The sequence below is a fragment of the Pteropus vampyrus genome, unplaced genomic scaffold (assembly GCF_000151845.1).
Source record: "Pteropus vampyrus isolate Shadow unplaced genomic scaffold, Pvam_2.0 Scaffold199, whole genome shotgun sequence".
Taxonomy (NCBI): domain Eukaryota; kingdom Metazoa; phylum Chordata; class Mammalia; order Chiroptera; family Pteropodidae; genus Pteropus; species Pteropus vampyrus.
The window spans coordinates 1980510-2003883 of record NW_011888980.1 but is presented as its reverse complement, the minus strand read 5'-3'; the positions used below and the strand labels follow the sequence as shown (position 1 = coordinate 2003883).

General features: G+C 40.5%; 1 protein-coding gene across 1 annotated transcript in view; it reads right to left on the bottom strand.

Annotated features, from left to right (window-relative positions):
* Nucleotides 1-2122: 2122 nt before the first annotated feature.
* Nucleotides 2123-23374, bottom strand: part of NTRK2 (neurotrophic receptor tyrosine kinase 2) — a 310504-nt gene continuing 289252 nt past the window's right edge. Inside the window, exons 16-17 of the mRNA XM_023537782.1 lie at nucleotides 8799-8957; nucleotides 2123-7912 (exon numbers count right to left, since the gene is read on the bottom strand). Coding sequence (XP_023393550.1) covers nucleotides 7727-7912; nucleotides 8799-8957 — 345 coding nt within the window. The 3' untranslated portion in view covers nucleotides 2123-7726. The remainder of the gene's footprint in view (nucleotides 7913-8798; nucleotides 8958-23374) is intronic.

Here is a 23374-nt window from a genome sequence, read left to right as displayed (position 1 = left end):
CAAAACCCTACTTGCAGAGTTTCCCAACACCAGCCAGGTACCTGCAGAAATACAAGTTTCCTGGAGTGGAACTGCTTGACATCCCCCCTTGTTGTGAGGATTAAATGAGACCTCCCTAGTAAATAGTAAGCACTGTATTTACTAGTCAATTTCCTTTGACCTAACTTTTTGGCAAGTTTCTTAACTCTCAGTGTCTCAGTTTTCTCATCTGTTAACTGGAGAGATCAATAGTAGCTGCCTCCCAGGGTTGTTGTAAGAGTTGGGTGTTAGCATAATATAGCAGGTTGAATGACAGCCTCCAAATAGATATGCTCACGTAGTAATCCCCAGAACCTGTGAATGGGATGTTATCAGGCAAAAAATGTGAACGACCATCTTGAAAGGAGGAGCTTATCCTGGATTATCTGGGAGAACCCTAAATGCAGTCATATACATCCTTAGAAGATAGACACACAGAGAAGAGGGAGAACAAATGAAGAAGAGGAGGCCGAGATTAGAGTGATGTAGCCACAAGCCAAGGAACATCTAGAACCATCAGAAGCTGGAACAGGTAAGGAACAGATTCTCCCTTAGAATCTCCAGAGAAAGCATGACCTCACCAACACCCTGATGTTGGCCTCCAGAACTGTGAGAGAACAGATTTCTGTTGTTTCAAGGCACCCTACATGTAATTTGTTACAGCAGCCACAGGAAACAAACACACATATATAATACCCTGGCATGCAGTAAGCATTTGTGTTATTAGTCAATTTGTTCTAAAGGTAAAGATGCCAGTTTTAATGAGGTTACAAATCAGAATACTTCAGGAGTGTTGTTCTCATTCAAGATTTTAGGCATCCTTAAGAGTGAACGAAAGGGGTATATTTGAAGGGAAGGCTAGACAGGGTCTACAGAAACAGGCGAGTGCTCTGGAAAACTTGACTGTACGTTTGGAATTTAAGCTAATAGCACTGTAATTGTATCAATAATAATATAAAAATATAGTCTGGTAAATGTTTAGATCTTTAATAGTCTGAATTAGATTATAGTTGGCCAAGGCATCAGTACTTAACTTTTGTCCTTTAACCCACAATTCCTTTGAGTGGGACATATACTTCAATCCCACAGGGGCCCGTGACCCTATCTGGAGTTTTGGACCAGTTGTTTTCCTCCCTTACACAGCTTTGAACTTTCCAAGTCCCTGCTGAGCTTTAACCGGGTCATGTTCTTTCAAATCAAAGAAAACATATCTGAATGAGGGGGCGGAAGGGAGGTCCATGAGGCAAAGTTCCCAAAGAGTTTGATTTTTTAGGACAGTACACTCCAAATCTTGAGTTCCTGAAGCCTACACCAAGCCCGGATGTCCCTTGTGCCTCTCGGAGGTTGAGAAGAAGAAGTCAGACTCTGGGAAATGTGACTGTGAGGTACTGAAAAGTAGATGTGTGGGTGGACCACTCTGATGGCAAGGAAGAAACAAGCTATGAGACCCCTATCGAACCACTCTGATTTGGTCCTCCTTCGCCTTAATGATTTTGGAAACACTGGCTAACAGAGAAGCCAAGGAAGTGTGGCATTTTTGTTTTGGGCTACTTCCGCGCCTGGATCATTCTGATTTTCAGTGATGCCTCAACCCTAGGATGCCATGATACCCAACATTTCTCTTGGTAGGTTTCTTAGGTCTGCTCCCTTAGAAATCATAGTGATTCTGTCTTCTCACTCTGTGCTAACATGGTAGCCATGAGCCACATATGGCTACTTAAATGTAAACTAATTGAAATTAAATAAAATTTAAAATTCAGTCATATCGGCCACATTTCAAGTATTAATTAGCCACATGTGGCTAGTGGCTATTACGTTGGACAGTGCAGTGGAACATTATATCATTGCAGAAAGTTCTACTGGACAGTGACATTCTAGTTATCCAAGATAAAAAGTGAAAGTGTCAGGTTATAAAGGGATCAGCCAGGACACTTGTACTGAAGGCTAATTACTCTCATAACTTTCAAGTAATGAACACTGCACACATCTGCAGTGACCATATCTAAAATACATACAGACAGACAGAAAAAAGGGCACAGCCTGTGAAAATTCTATTAAGTTTTTAAAGTAATCATGTCATTTTTAGTCTCTCTTTTGGAGGATGTTATTTATTGTAAGACATCATTTTTATTAAATACACTGTAGTACAAGAGACTTTCCATGTCAGGTTGAGAGAAGCTGGTCACATGATTTACAAACAAAACTTTTTTTTTTTAAACACTGATATTCTGGTGTCACTTTGAAGTCAGCCAAGATGCAGTGGGTCTTAGTAAAGCAATGGACCTCAAAACAGATTGCAAAACAGGAACCAGTAAGTATCTGCACAGAGACGTCACATTAAAAAAAATAATAAAGCAAATAAAAAGAGTTCTAAATACCAGGGCACGATTTAAGGGGCATTATGTCTTCAGAGAGATATTGAAATGTGTGTGTGTGTGCGTGAACATGTGTGTGTGTGTGTGTGTGTGTGTGTGTGTGTGTGTGTGTGTGTGTGTATGTGTGTATGGCCCGGATATATACAAACATCTCTCCATGTACAGAAGCAAATGCAGAGAGTGTCCACATCTCTAGGCAGATTTGTAAGTGACAGGTAATGATCAATGAAGGCAGGGAGCAATATTTCACTATAATTTGGCCATTTGTCAAAAGATTACATATTTAAAATCCACGTTTAATTCAAAGACCTTGTATTTAAAACATTTCCAGCTGTTTTATACATTTTTAAAGCAATAGTAAGATATACAAGCTGCAAGATGTAGGCCTTTACATTTCATTTCATTTTCTCCAATTTTTTTTCTAGTTCAAGCATGTGACTATTAGCAGCTTTTATTATGCTTGTTCCAATATATTGAACATTCAGCCAACCTTCACTCAGGATCATTTTTATTAATTCACAGATCAAAGAAATAAAACAAACATGGACCTGGCCTAGAATGCATAGACTAAAAAATGACATCCCATGTTTTCCCATTTGTCTCCTGAGACGTATGGTAAAGATGGCAAAAAAGTTGCTTGGTTGCTGTTGTGATATTCACAGTGTTTTGCCTGCAACACATATACATATATATATATATTTTTTTGCTTTGCTTTGTGTTTGTGAGAAATGGAGCAAAATATAAAAATAAATAAATAAATACATAAATAAATAAGTAAAGGTAAAAAGAAAAGAAAGAAAAAATTAAAACCTAAAGATATTCAAGAATCTTTGACTTGAGAAGCAGAGTGATTCATTCCAGTCTTGACAACAAGAAAATACCCCTTATGTGTTGTCTTATTTAACTACAAATCCCTCCCACCCCTAATTCTTTAGAATAACATTTGGTATCACAACCTTGGAGTCTCTGCACTTTACAATGATGCATCATAAAGAAATTGCTTTAATTGCTCATTTAGCCAGCCATCTGAGTAGTTGGATCACAGGCCATCACCCACATGATAGTTTCTGTAACAGTGATAGAGGGCCGAACCGAAGCTCAACATTAGAAATGAAAGTCCTCCACTGGGAGAAAAAAAAGAGAGAGCAAGGGAATTGAGGGTGTGGGTGTATGCAGTCATTTATCTAATTAGATATACAATTTAATGCTATTGGCATTATAGAAGGTCTAATTTGCAAAAGGAAAGATTAAAATGAAAAGTCCTAACCCAGGGATCCTTTCATCATGGCTCTTTGCAAAGGACATCCTTGTACACTGTCGTTGCTTGCATTTCCACTTGGTTGTGGGAATGCCTAAGATTCGTTTGCCTCTTTTTAGGGTCTTCTACTTCTCCCCACTGGCCTTCGAGACACTGGGCTCCCAACATTCCAGTTCTTTTCCGGAATGCTTGGACTCCGAACACGAGTGTAACGGGGTCATAGTGGGACAAGGTGAGCATAATGCAAGAAGATAAAAATATCCATTTTTCTTTCTTGGACCTTTACATAAGGAGGTCTATTTCAGTCTGCATTTTCTTTTGTAAGGAGCCAAAGAAAGGACTCAGTGTAATGGGATGGCTTCAAGTCAGATGTTTTGGGAAGCACATTATCTTAAATACGCCTTCCACCCATGTTGAAAAGTGTGGTGTAGTCCTACTCACATGGAGAATGGAAGCACTAATGGCAACATGACATTACAAAGTTTTGGTTATTTAGCAGATTTTAAGCAAATTATTCATACTGCATCCTACTTATAATTATCTCTATTACTGTGTGCCTATAAATTTATACATAAGCACACAAACACACTATTATGTGTGTTTGCATATGTATAAATTAAGTATTTATAATACATATAAATACATGAACATACCACAGGTAGCGCTGATGTGAACACATATGTGTAATATGAATTCTGATATAATCCTTTATAGGATAGTTGAAAATGTTGTCTAAATAAGCCTGATTATGACATTGGTTCAGCGTACAAGGATATAGCTGAAGCTATGAACATGATTATATATCACGATATCTCAGCTGCTTGTCTCACGTGTTTCATTTTGTTCTTCTAACATTATATCCTGCTTCGTGAATTGTTAACATGTTTTCCTTCCTAGACTAGAGTCTCTAGTGGACAGAATCATGATCTTGAGAGTCAGAACATTTTGATTAAGTCTTAGTGGTGCCAGAAGCTAACTTGGAGATGTCTAGCATACCATATAACTTCTCCAGGTCTCAATTTCCTCACCTATAAGAAATGGGAATAATTTGCTAACGTATATGAACACTGTTTGGAAAAGTATTAAACAATTTGTAAACTGAAATGATTTGTCAGAGTTTGGGCTAGAGAATTAGGTTTGTCACTACTACTTGTAGTTTTTAACAAATTTGATGGCAGGCCATATTCTGTGATCATCACATTTGAGAATGAGGTTGCTTCTTTTCTAAAAATTAGAAGAGTATGAGAAGAGGGGCTTGTGGAGGACCAGTGTAGAACATTTAAATATTCTGTGGTTCATTCAGCTACTTTAAAAGCAATCTGGTATTCTGTCAAAGCAAGACGTCTCTGAAATCAGTACATACTCTTGAGACAACAGAGGAAGAAGATAATAATCAGCAATATAAATAACTATAAAGCTTTGCACTTGCATAGAACCTTTCATTTCAAGACCTTGAGGGACTTGTCAAAAGGTAAGGAGAGGTTATTTTAAATTTCTTTTTATTTATTTTTTATGTTTATGTTTATGTTTATTTTTTTGCTTTTTTCCTTCAGAGGAAAACACAACACTGGAATGGAATGCTCCCATCTTCTCATTTGTCTTAAATCCTTGCTCTAAAACTGCACAGTCCTCCTTGAATTTAATCGTTTAGAGTATTGCCTCCTTTGCTCTCTGTTAAAATAAAACAAATAGGTTGCAGCTTCTCCTAGAGCAAGCTGGCTAGTCACGCAGAATGACAAACCTGTGAAGATTTTCAGATCATCACTGATGGAATCTAGAAAAGTTTTGTACAAATCTGCCTTTTTTTTTTTTTTTTACTGCTTCACAGAGTGCCACAGTGTTTTAACAGTACCTTGGGTCCTTAATAGGATATATACGTGCAGGTATATATCATGGAGATATGGCTTTCATTATATTATTATGTGTATTCTGGAGGGTTTTTTTCACTGACAAAGAGAACAAACAACTCAACTCCCATGTTCCATAGGCCAGCGCAGAACCCAAAGGGACTGTAAACTTTGTCTTAGCCAATCCCCTTCACTTGACTATAGATGCTACTGCATTTCATTTTGTTGTCTGTTAATCGACACTTTTTTTTTTTTTTGAGAACTGGTTTTCAAACTCCATAATAGAAAATAAAGTGTTCCAGTAATTAAGGGCACAAGCTGAACTTAAACAGAGCAATTGCACCTTCAGAAACAAATATGAAATAAAATGACTTAGGATGAATTAAAATCACTCCCTTTCAATCTGGCTCGTTTTATAAAGATGTCAAGTTAGCAAAATTCCCCTCACAGAGGGTAGCAAGTTTTCTTCAGGAACAGAAATATTTTTCTTCCTTGGTGTAACTGATTACCCAAATAACTGTAAATTTCTATTTAAATTTACAACCTCTCTTCACAAAACCTGTGACTGTACTCAGAAGCACACCTCGAAAGCTTGGTCTGGGCAGAGCCTCGCATTGACATGCTGTGCCTAATTTTTTACTTCTTTTAGTGGAGTGAAGAAAACAAAACAGCATACTGACAGTGGAGTACACTTGGAATTAAACCACTCTCCCAACCAGAGACCAGAGCAAAGACTTGGCCTGTGTACACTAAACATCAATGTATATGATGTCCCCAGGGATGAGGTTTCCTTTCCCTCGGGGATTGACTTTACCCTTCCCACGGTCCCATGGTGGGTTTGACGTGCGTGAAGACATCCAAGCTTCAGGGTCTGTATTTGTTAAAACCCATCACCACCATATAGCCCAGAGACATTTATATTCAGCTAATGAACTCCATTAGCTTCCCCTAATTATATAAGTTATGCCTTTTATGAATCTGCTCTACATATCAAGGGCACAACGTCTGGAGCAGTAGTTTCTGCACACAAGGTATTAATCGACGAAGACCATGCACAGTTTTGCTTGAACAGTTAAAAGGGGTAGCAGGTAGAGATCGGAGGGAAATGCTATCTGAAAAGTTCAATATAAGAGAAATTTGCCTCCGAATGTATAGGTTGTCCTATATTTTCCAAGTCCTTGGCTTTCCTACCCAGCCCTGAAATGATCTCTGGACAAGAATCCACCCTTTTCCAGCTGAACTCGACAAAGGCTCAGCAGATAACTCTTGGGAAAACAAACCAGTGCTATCGCCATGACCTACAAAGACAAGACTGCTTGAGTGTGTGATGCGTCATCTTGTGTCTCACAGAAGCCATCTTTTCTCTCTACTGCACGCTAGTGTTTCTGGTGATGGAAAAAGAATAGTCCATGGCACAGAGTTCAACAGTCTTTTTACTCCTCAGAAAGGTCCTCAAGGAAAGGTGCCGAATACATTCCTCCCAGCTAACAGTCGCTGAGTTTTTCCTAAGTAAGGACTGACGCCAGCTGATCCCAATGGTTGTCTTTGTTCCTCTTATATTATGGTTTATAATAAATCTTCTTTCTCTCTGGTTTTAATCTCCCATAGATAAAGGCTTCCCAGATTGAACACAAGTTTTCCTTTTTCATACACAGGCTTAAGCCATCCAAAAACAATAAGAACAGTAATAATAAATAAATAGAAGTGAATCCATAGAAACTCTCGATGTCTGTACAGCAGAAGTGACAAAGTTTAAGTCAAATATTTGTTTTCCCTTTTTTTCATCCACATCAAAGGCAGGAATACAACAAGGCATTGTTAGTTGTGGTGGGCAAACTGGAGTGTCTGCTGATATAACAAATTAGGTTTGTTAAGGCCTTTGTCTATGCAGAGTTAATAGTAATGCAGAAGCCAAATTGATTAAAAAAGAAAGGGTAAGTAAGGACTGTGAAGCAGGGAAGACAAAAAAGAAAAAGAAAAAAACTAGGGAACAAACCGAGGGATATGGAAAGAGAGAAAGAGATAACGCCAAAAAGAAGTCCATACTTTGTCTACGGTTGGAGAAGTACACATTGCTTCCTTCTGAAAGCTTCTTAGTGTCTTTGTTGTTAATACTGTCAGAGTAGAGAACAGCAGAGTGATGGCATCCAGCGGCAGTTAAAAGACGTTCATCCTCTCGGCCCATCTGAGGAGGTGCTTTGGGAAGGATCGGTCTGGGAGACGGGGCCCTAGCCTAGAATATCCAGATAGACCGGAGATGCCTTGGCCAAGTTCTGAAGGAGGGTGTGGATGCCCTTGATGTTCTTCCTCATGTGGGGCTCTCGCTGCCAGCACCCCAGCATCAACTCGTAGACCTCCTGGGGGCATGTTCGAGGTCGCTGCAAGACTCTGCCCTGAGTGATGCATTCTATCACCTGGATGGAGATCAAAGACAGGATCAGACAGGAGGAAAAACAATGTAGGTAAAGCGAATGTCAGCGCAAAGAGAGGGGTGCTTTAAAGAAAACCACTCGGCATTTACATTTTGTTTTCAGAAGGAAGAGAGCCATTGCTATAGGTTGGTATATCATGGTTAATTGCACTGATTTACATTTATTTTTCAAGCCATACTGATTTCACCAAACTGGTGGAAAAAAATTATCTATAGGGTATGATCGTAAACCTCAGCCTAGTTTCAAAGTGTTTTAGTTTTACCAACCCGAGATAGAACCAAGGCCACCTTCATGTCAGGGTGCTGACTGAAGAGGGACCCTACCCCCAGTCTATAGAAATGAGTGATTATTTTGGACAATAGTACTAGATAAAAGACAGACTTGGACCTGAAGATGATGTGAGGGACCTGACCAAGAAACTAGGCCTCAAATACAGATATATTTGCAAAAGGATACGAATAGGAAACAAAATGTTGGAGTTTTTCACTAAAAGTGAATGTTCTAATGAAATGTGCAAAAAGGAAAGAAATCTGAAACCTCGTTGGACTAATACAAAGAAACTAGCTGGGCTCCAAGGGTGCTGGAATGTCACATCTGCTATTAATTTACTAGATGAGCAGCGCATAGCGATTCCTCAGTCTCATCGCCAGAGGATCACAGGCATATCAGCAAACACTGCGCTTTTCCTTCTCTAGAATTCTTATATCTGGAGAGCGACTATACTTCGGCCATGACATTTAGGTACACAGCAGGACTTTTGGGAGGTGCTGCTCCCAACAAAGCCACATAAGATCGCGTCCTAACTTCAGGCCACAGGACACTTCTCGGGGTCAGCCTTTTGGCCGGTCTTGTCCAGGCCACCACGTACCTCATTGTTGGACAGCTGGTACCAGGGCTGTTTGCCATACGTGAAGATCTCCCACAACACGACCCCCAGGCTCCAGACATCACTTTCTGTGGTGAACTTTCTGTACATGATGCTCTCCGGAGGCATCCAGCGAATGGGCAGCATCGTGTGGCCACCGACCTGGCAGAAAAGGGGTGAACAAGGAGGCATCAGTCACCCCCAAAACAAGTTCCCGTCATCAGAGGAAAAGGTGTAGAAGGAAGATGTGGGGGACATTTTTCCTTTATTTGTATTAATTTTAATTTTAATTGTTTATGAACACATAAGGGAAATATGATTTATTTATCATCTCAAGTGTCACAGACAGAAGGCAAAGAATGGTAACATTATTTTTTTCCTATTATTTGCAATTCTCCCTAGAAACTAGACCGGAGTAGAACTGATGACTGGGTAAATGTTCATTTGTATAAAAAAACTCATGCTTATCTTCTGTTATGAGGATGAGTCGACCTTCTAATGAACAAGGTAACTTTGACCAAGATAACATATCGGAGGATCTTCATTCCAAAATGACTCACCAAGTGACTACTTCTCAGCAAGGCCATAGCTTAGCTTCCTTCCAGTTTAGGGTGTTAGGACTAGTGCACAATGCTTCCTCAAACACTTTTGCCACAACCCAGCAATGGACAGGGCAGAAATTATTATTCTTGTTTTACAGATGAGGCAACTGAGGTTCAGGTTGCTATGGACACAAAGAAGTCAGGTCTTAGGACTTGGAGCTCGGGATTTTCCTCTATGACGGGCATTGCATTACTTATTTACAAAAATAAATAAGTAACTATGGTTCTGAAAAGCCCATTTGAGTAAAAACACAGAACCTGAGGCATTAGATGACAAGAGCATTACCATAAGCAAAGAGAATTTTTTTTTTAAACAAAGGAGACTTGTTTATGACTTCTTACTTCCTGGAGAAAAGCGAAGAATTCCATTTTCAGGTTCGTAGCCCATGAGAGCTGTCTGATTCTAAAACCATTATAAGATTTCTGCACAGTAGCCCCCTGGGTGGTAGGTCCCAATTTTCATGCTGGTAAACCCCAGCACTCCCAGCCAAAATGCCGTGCCTGACACCAGAGCAGCAGGTGAGCTCACAAATAGCAGGAATGACCTCACTGACAACTCTCAGCCCCTGAGTTCTGAGACGAAGGCCACAAAGAGTTTTTGCCTAATTATAATTCTCAATATCCATTTCTGACTCATTAAAGGGGGAAAATGGACTGACGGTGCCTGAAAAATGCTGCTCAGCTCCAGAGCCGAAGGAGCTGAGAGGGTCAGAGATGTCTACTATGCTTGGTGATTTGAAATGATGCTCTTAGCATTAAAGAAAGCACAAATGTGAAAGGAGGAGGGTGTTTTTTTATTGTTGTTTTCCATTCTTCTCTGTACAATGACTCCAAATCTGACCAGTAGGAACATAACTTGCTGGCTCGGTCTTAAGGTGCCCCCATATCTTTACTGTTAGCTTATAAACTAACTCCAGCTTTGGATTTCCTCATTCTCTTCTCACTCCCGCAGTGACGAGAGTCACTATTCAACAAGAAGAGTTCCCTTGTGAAGCCAAAGGTGATGACAATACTCACCATCAGGGTCCATATTCAAAACACAACTGTGTGAACCAGGCACTGACCAGACAGAGAGGATGCTGGTGGTAAACTAGTTTGAAGGTGTGTTTGGAGGGGAGAGAGAGAGTTAGAGAACTATTTACATATATCTCCTAGAACTAGACAGCTAAAAAAAATAAAAATCCTCTGGGATATGTCAACCTAGTGAGATACCAGGCTGTCCATATTCCTTGTGGGTTCTCAACTGCAGTGCAGTGGACAACCCTCAATTTATGGCATTAGAAACGCTGGTTCCAGAGCACACTCTACTGTGCCATTTCCTAGTTGGGTAACCTTGACTAGTTGCCAAACCTCTCTGCACCCCAGTTTTTCTAACCATAAAATGTAGGTAATAATAAATACCTTCCAGGTTGTCATGAGGCAAGTACCCAAGTAGACGATATTTACAAAGGTGTATTATAATGCACTAAATACTTTCAAGGTTTTGCTTCCTTCTCTGTAATTTTACCATCTGATTTCCTCAACGGAAGCAGCCATTCTGGAGACTTTAAGAAGAGTCAACACGGACATGTCTCCCATACTCCTCACTCTGCAATGACAAGCACTCTGGGGTTCCTGTGACTACAGCACCTACACGACCAGGTTTTCTGTCCTGTATTGCTAATGGCCAAAGAAAAAGCTCCTGTTTCCTTTAAAGGAGAAAAAAAACACAGATTCAAATTTTGATTTACATGTTTCCCCTCTGATCATTTATTTTATGCTTGCAATCTCTTTGGGACAGATTTTTCACTTGAATTCTTTCAAGAACCCCTTCTGGGATTTCACACATGCTGTTATAAATAATGCTTTCCTTGTTCTGATGTCAAACGGGTGAGTGTGGGAGAATCTAATAAAAGTTCAGACAGGGTTCACAAGTTTTCTAAACCCGTTTAGAACATTTCTGAACATTTTTGCAGCCCTTTCTCAGGATTTTGGAGCATATCACAAAAGTAGACCAAAAAAAAAAAAAAAAGTCACCATTGTTACAAATTACTGTCACATTCCTGTCACAATCACTGGGTAGTTTTTAAACCTCACAAAACCACACACTGTGTGGCAACAAACACAATGAGACATTTGTTTTGTATTGTGCTGCTTGGCAACTTGCCCTCACACCCTTGCTTAAATATTTGTGAGATGGAATCCAATCCCAAGTATGACACTGGGAGTCAGAGCTGCTGCTGCTTTGACTGCCGGCTATGCTGTGGTGCCTGAAAGAGGCTCCCCAGTGATCCACTTGTGTCAGGCCGCATGCTCTTCACTAAACTCACTAGACTGAACTGATGCATGGGAAATCCAGTTAGCTGGGGAGTTGCAATTTTTATTTTCTTCAACCCAAGAGACTGGGATTCTAGCTCTATAATCACCCACCACTACTTCACCATAATAATCAACCATCAGCACTTAGTATCTCACCTTTATAAAGAATTTCCACTCAGTTATTGCACTTGAACCTAATAGTCACTCTCTTGGGTAGACATTGGCTTGCCTTCATATTATGAACAATGCTCCCAAAGTTCAAAGAGCTAAGCAGCTTACCTAGAGCCACATACACAATGCCTCTCCACTGAACATCCTGCCCTCATTCTGATGGGTCACTCTGTGCTGTTAGCTTCTGCAGTCTCCAACACATGCCCTGTGTTCGGCCAGCAAGCCTAATTGTGGCTCTTCATCCAGGCTGAACTACTAAGCCTCTTGAAAAACTTGATCTCTTTTCTTTTCCACCTACTTCCCAAAGGCCTCCTAAAGGCAAGCTCAAGTTCCATCATTTCAAGGAACTCTCTGTCCCTGCTATAGCCCAGGGAACTTTTCTGAGCATCGGGAAGCCCCCTTCATACAGCTCTGGTAACACTGCAGCCCAGGCATTGCCTTCTTTTGCTAATGGATCACATACCTCAAGAAAGATGGAGCTAATCAGTTATATCTGTCAGAGCATGGAGGGTCGGTTGGTAAGAATACCATATCTTCAAGTGGATTTCTTGTGAGTGCTGATATTTGGGAAGAAAATCTCAATGTGTTATTTCAAGAGATCAGTGTTCACTGCTTCCCTATTCATCCTCCAATAACTTCTCTGGACTCTCGATAGAAGCAAGTCTTAGATTAAATGAATGGAAACTGGCTCGCTTATTTGACTCTACAAATAAGAACCATTTAATGAAATTTGTAATTTGTAATAAAGTATAACCAAAAATACTGGGATTCAAATAGAGTATAACCGCTCTCTAAGTTGTGTGAGAAATCTCATTCCTTGGTTTGCCATCTGTACAATAGACAGGGGAATTTATGGTGCAGACCTGGAACTATTCAATCTGGGAACACAGTCTAAAAAGATATCATAATGTATAATATGAAGTGAGTAGTGTTCTACTAGTATGTCATATTTTAGGATGCTGGAGAACAAGTACAGAAGTTTAAGAAGAAAGTTAACCCATGAAAAAGAAAGGGCTGAATGACCATCAGGGCTGCTAATCATTGAAACATGCTGAAATCAGCAAAGCTAACCAGAACAATGTCTGAGGCCCAGGGCCAAAATGAAATCCCATATTGCCTAAAATAAATCAAGTTATGGAAAATAACAAATTTTGTTTTTAAAACATATTAGGAAAAAACTATCCATTTAGCTCTTCATGTTTATTTCCATGATACCTCATGATTTTGATGGTGATATGTATTGGATGACCTGTTAAAAACAAAAATAACCACTGTGTTCTAGTTAAAATATCTGAGCCTTAGCATCCTTTAAATCTACCTGTTTGAAAGGTATTTAACACAATAAATCTTGGAGAGAACAGTGAAGGGCCTTTGGTAAAACTGTCTTGCATTAGAAATCAATGCTTTTATTATTTTTAAATCAAACTGGACAAATCTAATCACTTCAACTACAATATGTATTTCTTAACCAAGAAATACTCTTTGAGTCACATACTTTTTAGTCATTAGTCTGTAAATTGTAAAAATTCTCCCATCACTTAACAAACAACATGATTTATTTTTCTATATTGGAAAACTAGGATTTAGGGAAGTAAAAACTTTCTGAGGAAGGGCCGATATGAATTGATTATCAGCAGTATTGAAGATTCGGTTCTTTCTCATTTTTTTACAAATATACAAAGTATCTTTTTCCCTGGTACATATTAACAGAGAATGCAGAACCCATTTTCCAGGGGCACTGGGAGATGAGAGAGGAGGTGACAAGCTTAGCTCTCTTCCTTCTGGTGGGCCTCACATAAAATGCATCTACTATCCTTCTTGCTCCCTCATGCTCCTATTCTCTTCTCTTACTGTCAACATTCTTCTCAGTGTTGTCCCCACCCAGTCCATTCTTGCTTCTGTTTCTTTGAATCTCCTCTCAAATCTTACTTGTCCAGTCCCATTTTAAATACCAGCGTTGCATTTAGTTTTGCCTGATTCCTTATTTCCCCCAAATGACCATGCTTATCCGCACCACATTCATTCATCTGTGGTGATGCCTAGTCTCCCTTCTGTATTTACGAGAAACACAATGGTAGGCTGGAGTCTTCCTGTAGATCCGAAGAAAATGCCTAGCTGCCTTTGAAACCACTGGTGATTTAAACTGAGTAATGCTAATCTGAGACCTTCTAAACTCGACCAGCAAAGACCAATGATGCCTGGGAGGCCACTTTCAACTCGTGGTATTTACTCAGTGAGTGAGTGATAACTTGTTTGGAAGCCAAACATATTACTCTCTTAGAAACATGCAGGCCAAAGGGCAAGCCCCATTAAGAGATGATTAGCTGTCAGAGGCTTTTGGCTGCATTAAATATTGAAGAGGCTCCTAGATTCCTTATATACCCGACACCCCATTGCTTTATTTCAGCAGTTTCTCTTGATCGGTTCCTTAACAATTCATGAAAGCTGTAAACTTTAAGAAATAGCTGGACCTTATTTACTTATTTATTATGTGTTGCATCTGTAGCATGAAGTTAAAAAAAGGAGAGAGAAACAATTTACGCAAAATATTCTCCTTGGAGAGCTTGCAACTATTGTGGTCGGACTGTGGGCATTTTCTGGCCACATCCAAGATGAGAATTCTCCTATTATAAAGAGTAATGAGATGCTTTTGTGGCATGTGGCTACTGAACCAGGGGATACTTCATGGGAAGGACGTCAACTCTTGTGTTTCTAGAAGTCCTGAATGAACACAGCTCAGGTTGAGTCAGGAGGAGCTCTGGTGACAGTCTGGTCACCCTTTCATACAGTTGGATTTGATTATCTATCACTACATCTAAAGTTGCTGTTATTTGAAACCTAGAAAATCTTTCATTATCTTTTACCATAGAATCTGGTCATTATTGGTCATGTAGTCATAACATAAAGGTTATGACTTAGTAATTTCAAGCCAAATGTTTTAGGATTAGTAAAAGAAAGGGCACGCTGGACGTTATTGCTAACAATATTTTTGCAAATCTTCCCCCTCCCCGTCGCCATATTTAAATCTTTATCCTACCAGAACAGAGCCAATGATCATGTTTGGAAGGGAAAGGTCACAGAGCTATCATCACTATCTCCTTGGATTCTAAGTGAGCAGATAAGGCAAATTCAATACAAAATTTCTATTGAGAATTCTTTATTCTACTGTGAAATAATAATAATACAAATAATGAAAATAACAACAACAATAATACTATCTCATGTTTCTATAACACCTTTTTTTTTTTTTTGCTTTTTCATAGCATTTCCACATTTAGTCATTCTATAATAATTGTACCTACCTCAAAAATATGGTTGTGAAGATTACACGAGTTGCTGTTAGAAAAGCTCTGTGGTACCATTTGTGCGATACCATTTACACAACACTTTTGAAAAGGTAAAACCATAGGTTTAGAAAACCTGTGGTTGACAGGGTGGGGAAGGGAAGTGCCTTACAGGGGCATAAGGATGTTTGTGAGGTGACGGCCATGTTCTATGCCCTCACTGCGGCAGCAGTGAAATGACTCTTTTTGCCGAAACTCGAAACTGAACACTAAAAAAGGTGAATTTTACTTTACATATATTATACCTCAATGACCCTGACTTAAAAATAAATAAGTAAAGCTCTTTAAATAATGTCCGGCACATAATAAATGTGCAAAATACATTAGCTATTGTCGTTATGCTAAGCATTTGATTCTTTAATAATCCTATGGGATGTCAGGCAGGTACCTGGGAGTTTCCCAAGTGACCTATGGAAGGATGAAGCCTTTGGAAGGATACAGCATGCTGGCTGGTGTGTGATGAGATTGAACTAAATACATCACTCAGCAATGGGAAGTTGTACTCTCTAATGACATACGTTTCATCAAGAAGCCATTATTTTAATGTTCAATATTACTAAGCTTTTTATGGCCTCCTGTGCATTATGGTTTTTAACCCAAGAGACCATCTGACTCTTCAGCATTTAAGACCAAAGCATTGCATTCTTTCATGGTAAAAAGCCACAGGGACTTACATGATGCTGAGCAAAGGCAACCAGAAAAGCAAGGGCAACATATATTCATGTCATTGTCTAGGTTAAGGTGATTGTATTATGTTGGTTTAGTTACAAAATTCCAATGTGAAATTGTTTCTATGGAAATAACTCAGAAAGACTGTTATTGCAGCTACTTTAAGGAAAGAAAGAAATCAATGATTTATCAACAGAGTAGGGGGGAAAAAGCTTCTCTACATTAGAAACAGCACTCTCCATACCAGCTGGGATTATTGTGATTATTGCTGCCCTGGGTGCATTATGTTCCATAAGTGGAAAGATCAGGTTTCTGGGTGGACACCACATATTTGTCTCACCATAACCCCACCTTCTTTAGTTAACACTGAAGGCCTTGCCAGAATGTACATACCACCATTAACCTGAGCTGAAGACTTAATACACCAGAGCCAGTGAAAAATGGATAGGATCCTCTTTTTTCTCAGTTCATTCTGACACAGAAACTCGTGTCTGTGTCCATGGGAATGGAACAATAGTGGGAAAGTTGCTTTCTCCAGTGGGCTCTGAATGCCTACCTGGCGTCATCATGGTCCTTTTCTACAATATCTGTGATGCATGTAATGCACAGATATTGTGACCTCAGTTACAAAGGACATTGTGATGTCTTATCATGCTCGTGAGAGCTAGGAAATCATGTAATAAAAGTAACTTAGTATCTGAGCACCTACTCTGTGTGCCATGTTCTGTGTTGTATCTGCTAAAGATACTACCTCAATTTAAAACTCACTTTTCTCATAGCTCTCCCAACATACCTACAGACAAAATGTACCCATAGAAAGTGCACATATTACAAGCAGCAGCTGTTTCATAATTGTGAAACTGGAACTCGTTTTCTGACCAACAGCTTCCCTGTGCAGAGTGAATAGTGACAGCTCAACATTATGAAAAACCAGTATGGTGTAGCTGGTTGTTTCTCAAACCTTTCCACCAAAGTAACCCAAACTGCAGAAATAAGTAAAAGATCAGGGTGTGGGACCATGTCTGTGAGTCTAGCTCACGGTACCTGTGGTAAGTGTGGCATTTATTTAAAGTCTTACATGTCATCTTTAACATCTGATATAATTATCGCATTAGACTCCACAATGCAATATGAAAAGTAATGAGTTGTCCAAAAATCACTTATTAAAACCGATGCTTTAGAAACACGGGCCGCTGTTTATTTTGTGGCTTCATAAGTTTCTGGTCTAGATCCATTAACTTGTGTCTGAAGTCTACCCAGATTTTAGAGCCATTGGTGACAGAAAGTGAACAGGTTTTGGAGTCAGCAGACCTGGTTTTCTGTCTAGTTCAGCCACTTATTAACTAAATAAAGGTAAATAAATTACTTGATGTCTTAGAGTCTCTCCTTTGCATCTAAATAAGAATAAAATTGTAAAAGACAAATTAAGCCTATACTCTTCCTCAACAGACTAAATTCTAGAAGACGTGATAACCATCCCAATGGCCAGAAATAAGAAGAAAGAAACGTTCAGGCAATAGCCTTGAGATAACAGAAAGAACCCGGCACCAGGGTTCCATGTGGTCCTGCCCACTGCACAGTCCTGAGGGGCTCCATTCACACTGTGGTCCATGTAAATGCCCCTGCCAGAGTTATCCAACATGATGACCTGCATTAGAAACCCAGGCTCTATTCTGGTACCTAGAAGACTCTCCACGCGGCTTTGGGCAAGTCATTGCCTCCCTCTAAACCACAGGTTTTTCACCTGTAGAATGGGGACAATGACACTGTGTTGTATCTGTGAAGCTCAATGAGGTAGCTGAGAAAAAATATAGCTTAAATGGCCCTACCTAATCCACATGTCATAGCCCGTTGATCTCGTTTATTCATGTGCCTTTATTTCGGTGCATTTCTACAGACCTTTTTAGTGCCTTATGTCAGTGCCTGTATTTTAGAGCACATAGTGTTGTCCCCAGAAATGTTCGAGAAACAACATTGAATGAGATTAGGTCTTTGACCACAGTGCTTGTTCTATAACCCTAATGCAAGGTGGAGAATTGATGCCCTAGTGCAAATGTAAACAACTGGCTGTGGATCATGACACTAGTGCAGTTCGGCCCCCTCCTTAATCTAGTGATGTTTTCAGCACCTTTCCACTAAGAAGTCACTAATAGGGTGCCCAAGTGTCTGCCACTATGTCCAGATGGTCACGTGAAAGGAGACTATTAGGAAACAACAGAAGAGAAGTTTTCAGAAAAGATCAAGACCTAATTCTCACTTAAGTTTCTTGAGAGGAAGAAGTTGGCCACAATGCCCCAAGGAGGCTGTGATGGCTGTGTTGTGTTTAGTTTTGTGGCTAGAGTTCAACTTTTAGCTACTGTTTATTGCAGGCCTGTCATATGTAAGGCATAATCAAGAACTTTACACATATTATTTCATTGAGCAGCATTGAACCAAGAAGCTGAGCCCATGCAGGGATGAAGAGGGCACCCCAGGTAGGAATCGCCATCAGCGTCTCATGACGGAGACAGTGGCTTAACCATGGGTGGGGAATTCACTCTTGTCACTTACTCGAAGTCCTGAAGGATGCAGTCAAGGGCTTGTGGAATACTCTGAGATATACTTCCAATAACATAATTTAAGAGACATCTCAAAGCTGTCCACTTCCTTCCACCTTCATTTTCACCTCCCAGTTCCATCATTACCCTCCCTAGGTTACTGTGACAGCCTCCTAACTAGTCGATCCATTTCTCCTCTTACCTTTTCCAATCTGCTGTCTATTTAATGACCATAACAACAGTCTTAAAGTATTAATTGTATAAATTATTTGTTTGTCTGCTATAAACTCTTCGATGACTTCTTATTGCCCTGAGAATAAAACTAAAAGTCATTAAAACGGCTGATAACACCCTGGTTGGCCTTAGTATCTCCTTCTCCCGTCTCCTTTTACACTTTCGCCTTTCGTGGGAGTGACCTATCTATTTGGTCTTAAATGTCTTAGCACTTTCTCACCGTAGGTCCTTCACACATGCATCCCCTCAAGTTTTACCTTCTCCTTGTCCCTCAGGACTTAATGTAAATACCATGCTCTTAGACATCAAAGGCAAGTAAGACTATCAGGCAACACTGCTTCCTTTCCCCCAGCAACTCCAAACAGTCGTAATGACCGTGCTTATTTGTGTGGTTACACTTTTGCTATCTCCTTCTGCTTGTAGATTACAAGCTTCATGAAGGAAAGCACTAGCCAGTGCTTGGATGCTCTATAGACTTTGTCAAAGGAAGAAGTGCATCTGGCTGTCTCAGGCAATGGACTTGGTGGATAGATAATTTGGTGTGAAATAAATATGAAAGGAGAACAATGGGCTATAGCTAAAAAGGCTTATTTGCCCTATGTGAGACTGTCAGCACAAACCCCTTGGGTCCGAGAGGGGTATCTAGAGAGGAAAAGGGAAAATAAAACAGACAGTAGCTGATTTGCTGTAGAGAGCAACACCCGTTTCTAATTTAAACTGCAAATAAGGAATGGAAACATACATATGTTGTACACAGAGAAATGAACATATGGGATAAGTTACCAAGAAAATCCCGGGGAAGCTGAAATTAATGGACTGAAGTGACACCTTGGTTGAAGAGAGGATGTGAGGGTGCTGGGAGAAGTCAGAGAGAATGGAAGGGCTGGGTGCCCTGTCCCCAGGGTTCTCCTTCCTTTGCTCATTCATTCTGTGTTATGTCCCATCAGCCATCACAACTTTACTCCACAAAGCCCTCCTGCTTACGGAGGCCCCCTTGTGGCCCCATCACAACTTCCCCATGAGAGAGACTCTGGGTGGCAGATGTTTGGAGGTGGGGGAGGCTTGTCCTGAAGCTGCCTTGGCATGGCACCCCCTATGCTTAGCTGTGATCGCTGGAGAGGTAAAAGAGGCAGAGAGAGATTAACGAGAGGACGTCTAAAGCCCCCAGACCAGCCCTCAGCATCACCACTGCCTCCTGTGTGAGCTGCCTGCTGACTCTCACCACCATAACGCCACAGTCTTAAACCATTCACAGAGTGCTGTGGAATAACGAAAGTCTGGGGAAGTTAAGCTAAAAGCCTAGACCTTATCTTCAAAGGACTATCCATTTCCATCACAGAAGATAATATTAAGAAAAGCTATAATAACATTTTTTGGATTCTCAAATCCTCATCACACAGAGTATAGATTGATCTTTTTAATCATCGAGTTGCTAATCATTTGTTTGTTTTGATATATCATTCACTCATTCCAAAAAATTTATTGAGCTATCTATCGGTGCTGGGCATTGTCCTAGGCACTGGGGACGTGGATGTAAATTGGGTCCAGGTCCTCATGAAGCTCTCATTTTAGTGGGAGCCACAGACCACACATAAATAAACAGATATCTATGCATGATAATGTCAGGTGGTGATAAATATTATAGAAAAGAGAAAAAGAAAAAGAAAATAAAAGGATAGAGGGCAGTGTTCTTTAGATTGGAAGGTCAGCAAAGGGTTTTCTGAGCAGAGAACTGAATAAAGTGAAACAATAAGACAGGCAAACATCAGGAAGTACATTCTAAGCAGTGGAGTCAGCAGGTGCAAAGGTCCTAAGGTAGGACCACCCTCAATGTGTTCGAACAGAAAGGAAGCCAGTGTGGATGGAGTGACTGTAGCAAGTGGATGAATGATGAGAAAGGAGGTGGAGTGTTACCTGGGGCTATCACTGGTGCGGTTTTATGTAATGGTGCACCTGCACTGAAGGGCATGTGGCTAGTGCTATATATCCACATCTGTATATTTATGTTTACTTCTATACCTAAATAATATGTGACTTCAGGTAATATTTTAAGGCAAGCTACTTAATATTATGGGGCTTTACAACAAACACATAATCTATGACCCAACTACTATAACCATTTACTGAGGGGAAACTAAGGTTAAAAACCCAAGACCATAGTCAGAATCAGGGTCCGAGGTAGCAATGTTTCAAATCCATTAATCTTGCCTCTTTCTCTTTGATTTTTGCCTGTTATTTTGCACCAGTTCTCTGAATCCACCTGGTGGCATGATCAACTATGCAAACTAGCTAAAGCAATCACTAGCCAATGCTTTCTTTTGCAGGAAGTGAGGAATTTAAGAAACAAAGTGGATCTGACTGTGTGGGTCTCCCACCCCTTTCTTTCAACGAAGGGAGGAAGGGGCCTCAGAGGGATCTTATTACTTCTGGTCCCTTCAGTAGCACAGATGTATTCCTAAGTTTCTCGGGATGATTAGTTATAGCTCCCTTGGTATTTAGCTTTAGGATTTATGTTGATGGCTTGTGCATACTTCTGTCAGTAGATGAGTAGGAGACTCCCTCCACATTGCCTTGTTTTTCCTGATTACTTCCCCAGTATTCCACCAGTTACACAATCACTTCACTGCTGAGATCACCCTTTGACTCCTAAAACAGTTTGAGTTTCCTTTGAGGAAGAAAGCGACCCTGTGGTATCCCAAGGGAGAAGAGAAAAGATTCCACAATGCTCAAGTCCATAATGATGCTCTGTCGGCATTCTTTCTTTGTGCACCTTCCTTCCTTTTTCTCAATCCCTTAGTCAATCTCAAAACCGTTTTTCTGCAAATTCCCTCCCCAGGTTGCTATCCCCGGCAATTACAATTTGTTTATACCAAAACATCTATTTAGGAACAGATCCTTGGCATTTAGAATACCAAATTTACTGGTTACTATGTACTCAAATCCATTTACAGAAATAGCTTTCATGAAACACATGAGAGTCTTTAAGCTCTACGACCTACTCTATGAACACAGCTTCAGGGATAAAAATTCTTTTCAACCCTAAATTTTTCTTTAGAGATGAAGACAAGAACACTCCACATAAGGGCAGGGTTTATACAGAACAAACAAGCTTTCGCAGGTTAACTTAAAACAAAACAAAACAAAACAAAACAAACTGTAGGGAAACACAGAGATGATTCCCAACTTAAAAACATTAGACTTTTAAACAATGTATCCCCTTTTCCCGTGGAGGTCTGTCCTCTGCTGACCCAAAAGTTAAATGTCTTCAAATGTCCTCCCCTTTTTTGAGGCCCTGTTCCTCCCTCTGTTTCCCTATCCCCTTCAATATCACCACCTCCCCCACCAACCACCACTATTTTTTGTCCCAAGATAAAACCCTAGGAGCTATCATTAATTATTTATTTTCCCTTATCCCTGCTATTAAACTTATCAGCAGGTTCTTTCAGCTCTACCTGCAAAACATACCTGGAATGCAGGTATGTTTGCACCCACTTGCCCATTTCCACTGTTACCCCTGAGTCCGAGCCACCGCATGCTTGCACCCAGACTGCTGCAATAACGTCTTCTGAGCTGTCTCAGCTCTAACTCCAACTCAGCGGGCAACCTACCTGAGTTCCACTCATCCTAGCCTGGCCTGGCCTGAGGCTGAGGGCATCATTTGAAGATACTTTTACCCTGACCCCAGAAAGTCTTTTGTGGTCTTGGTGGTCTGCTCCTGCTGCCTCCGCCTGACAGGAATGACTCACTGGATGACCTCCCTCTTTGCTCCAGGGGTCAAGTTTTACCTTCATCCGTTACCATAACTATGTTCGAATAAAACTTAATACTGGAGCAGTCAAAGAACAACAACAACAAAAAACATATGCTCCGGTGGTTATTTTGTTATAGGTTTTATTTGGTAGAACTTGCGGAAGACAGAAATGCTTGTTTTTTGAGGAATTTGTGAAACACCTTTAATCCATTTGCTGAACATTTTAATGGTCAGTTCATCGCCTCTCTAAATTAAATCGCTAGAGCTGCACTGCTGTTTTAGAGTGGGAAAGGTGGTTATCCCTGCAGGGAAAAATTAGGTTCAGCTGAAGGGGAACTCAAAGTGATCTTTATAAAGTAAAACTCCACAGAGAGACCACAGCAACTAATAGTGTCTGGGCAGCCCTGCATATCCACGCCTCTGAGGCTCACACCAGACAGGACTTCGAGCCTCGGGGGTCAGGTTCTCAACAATCTCTGCTAATGAAAACTCAGCCAATCAGAACGGGCCTCATTCTCACAGTTATCCTCTTGGGGTCTTCAGAAATTACAACCAGGCTTGCTTTGCATTTATATCACCCACATCCTGGTTAGGAAAACTGGTTGCTGGGCAGTGCTGGGCAGGAGGGGAGCAGGCCAAGTTGCAGCCTGAACACCATTTTCAAATGGTGAGGCGGCATCATCAGAAGACTGTCTGGCTGCTTGTCACCAAGGGGCAGGTCAAGAAAAGGTGAGGGTCAATTGTCTCACGAGGATCTCATATTTGATACAATCAGCTTTTTGCCATTAATGGCCACCAGGTCATTAACTGCTTGAATGCTTCGATGAAGGCAGCTGTGAGGTCCCCTTCTCTGTACCTCTGATGCTCTGTATTAAGATACTCAGTGGGGGCTTTTCCAGGTATTTCCTGATTTAAAAACTTAGACCTTCAGCTGAGAGAACAGGAACTCTGGGTACTCCATATTTTAAAGAAA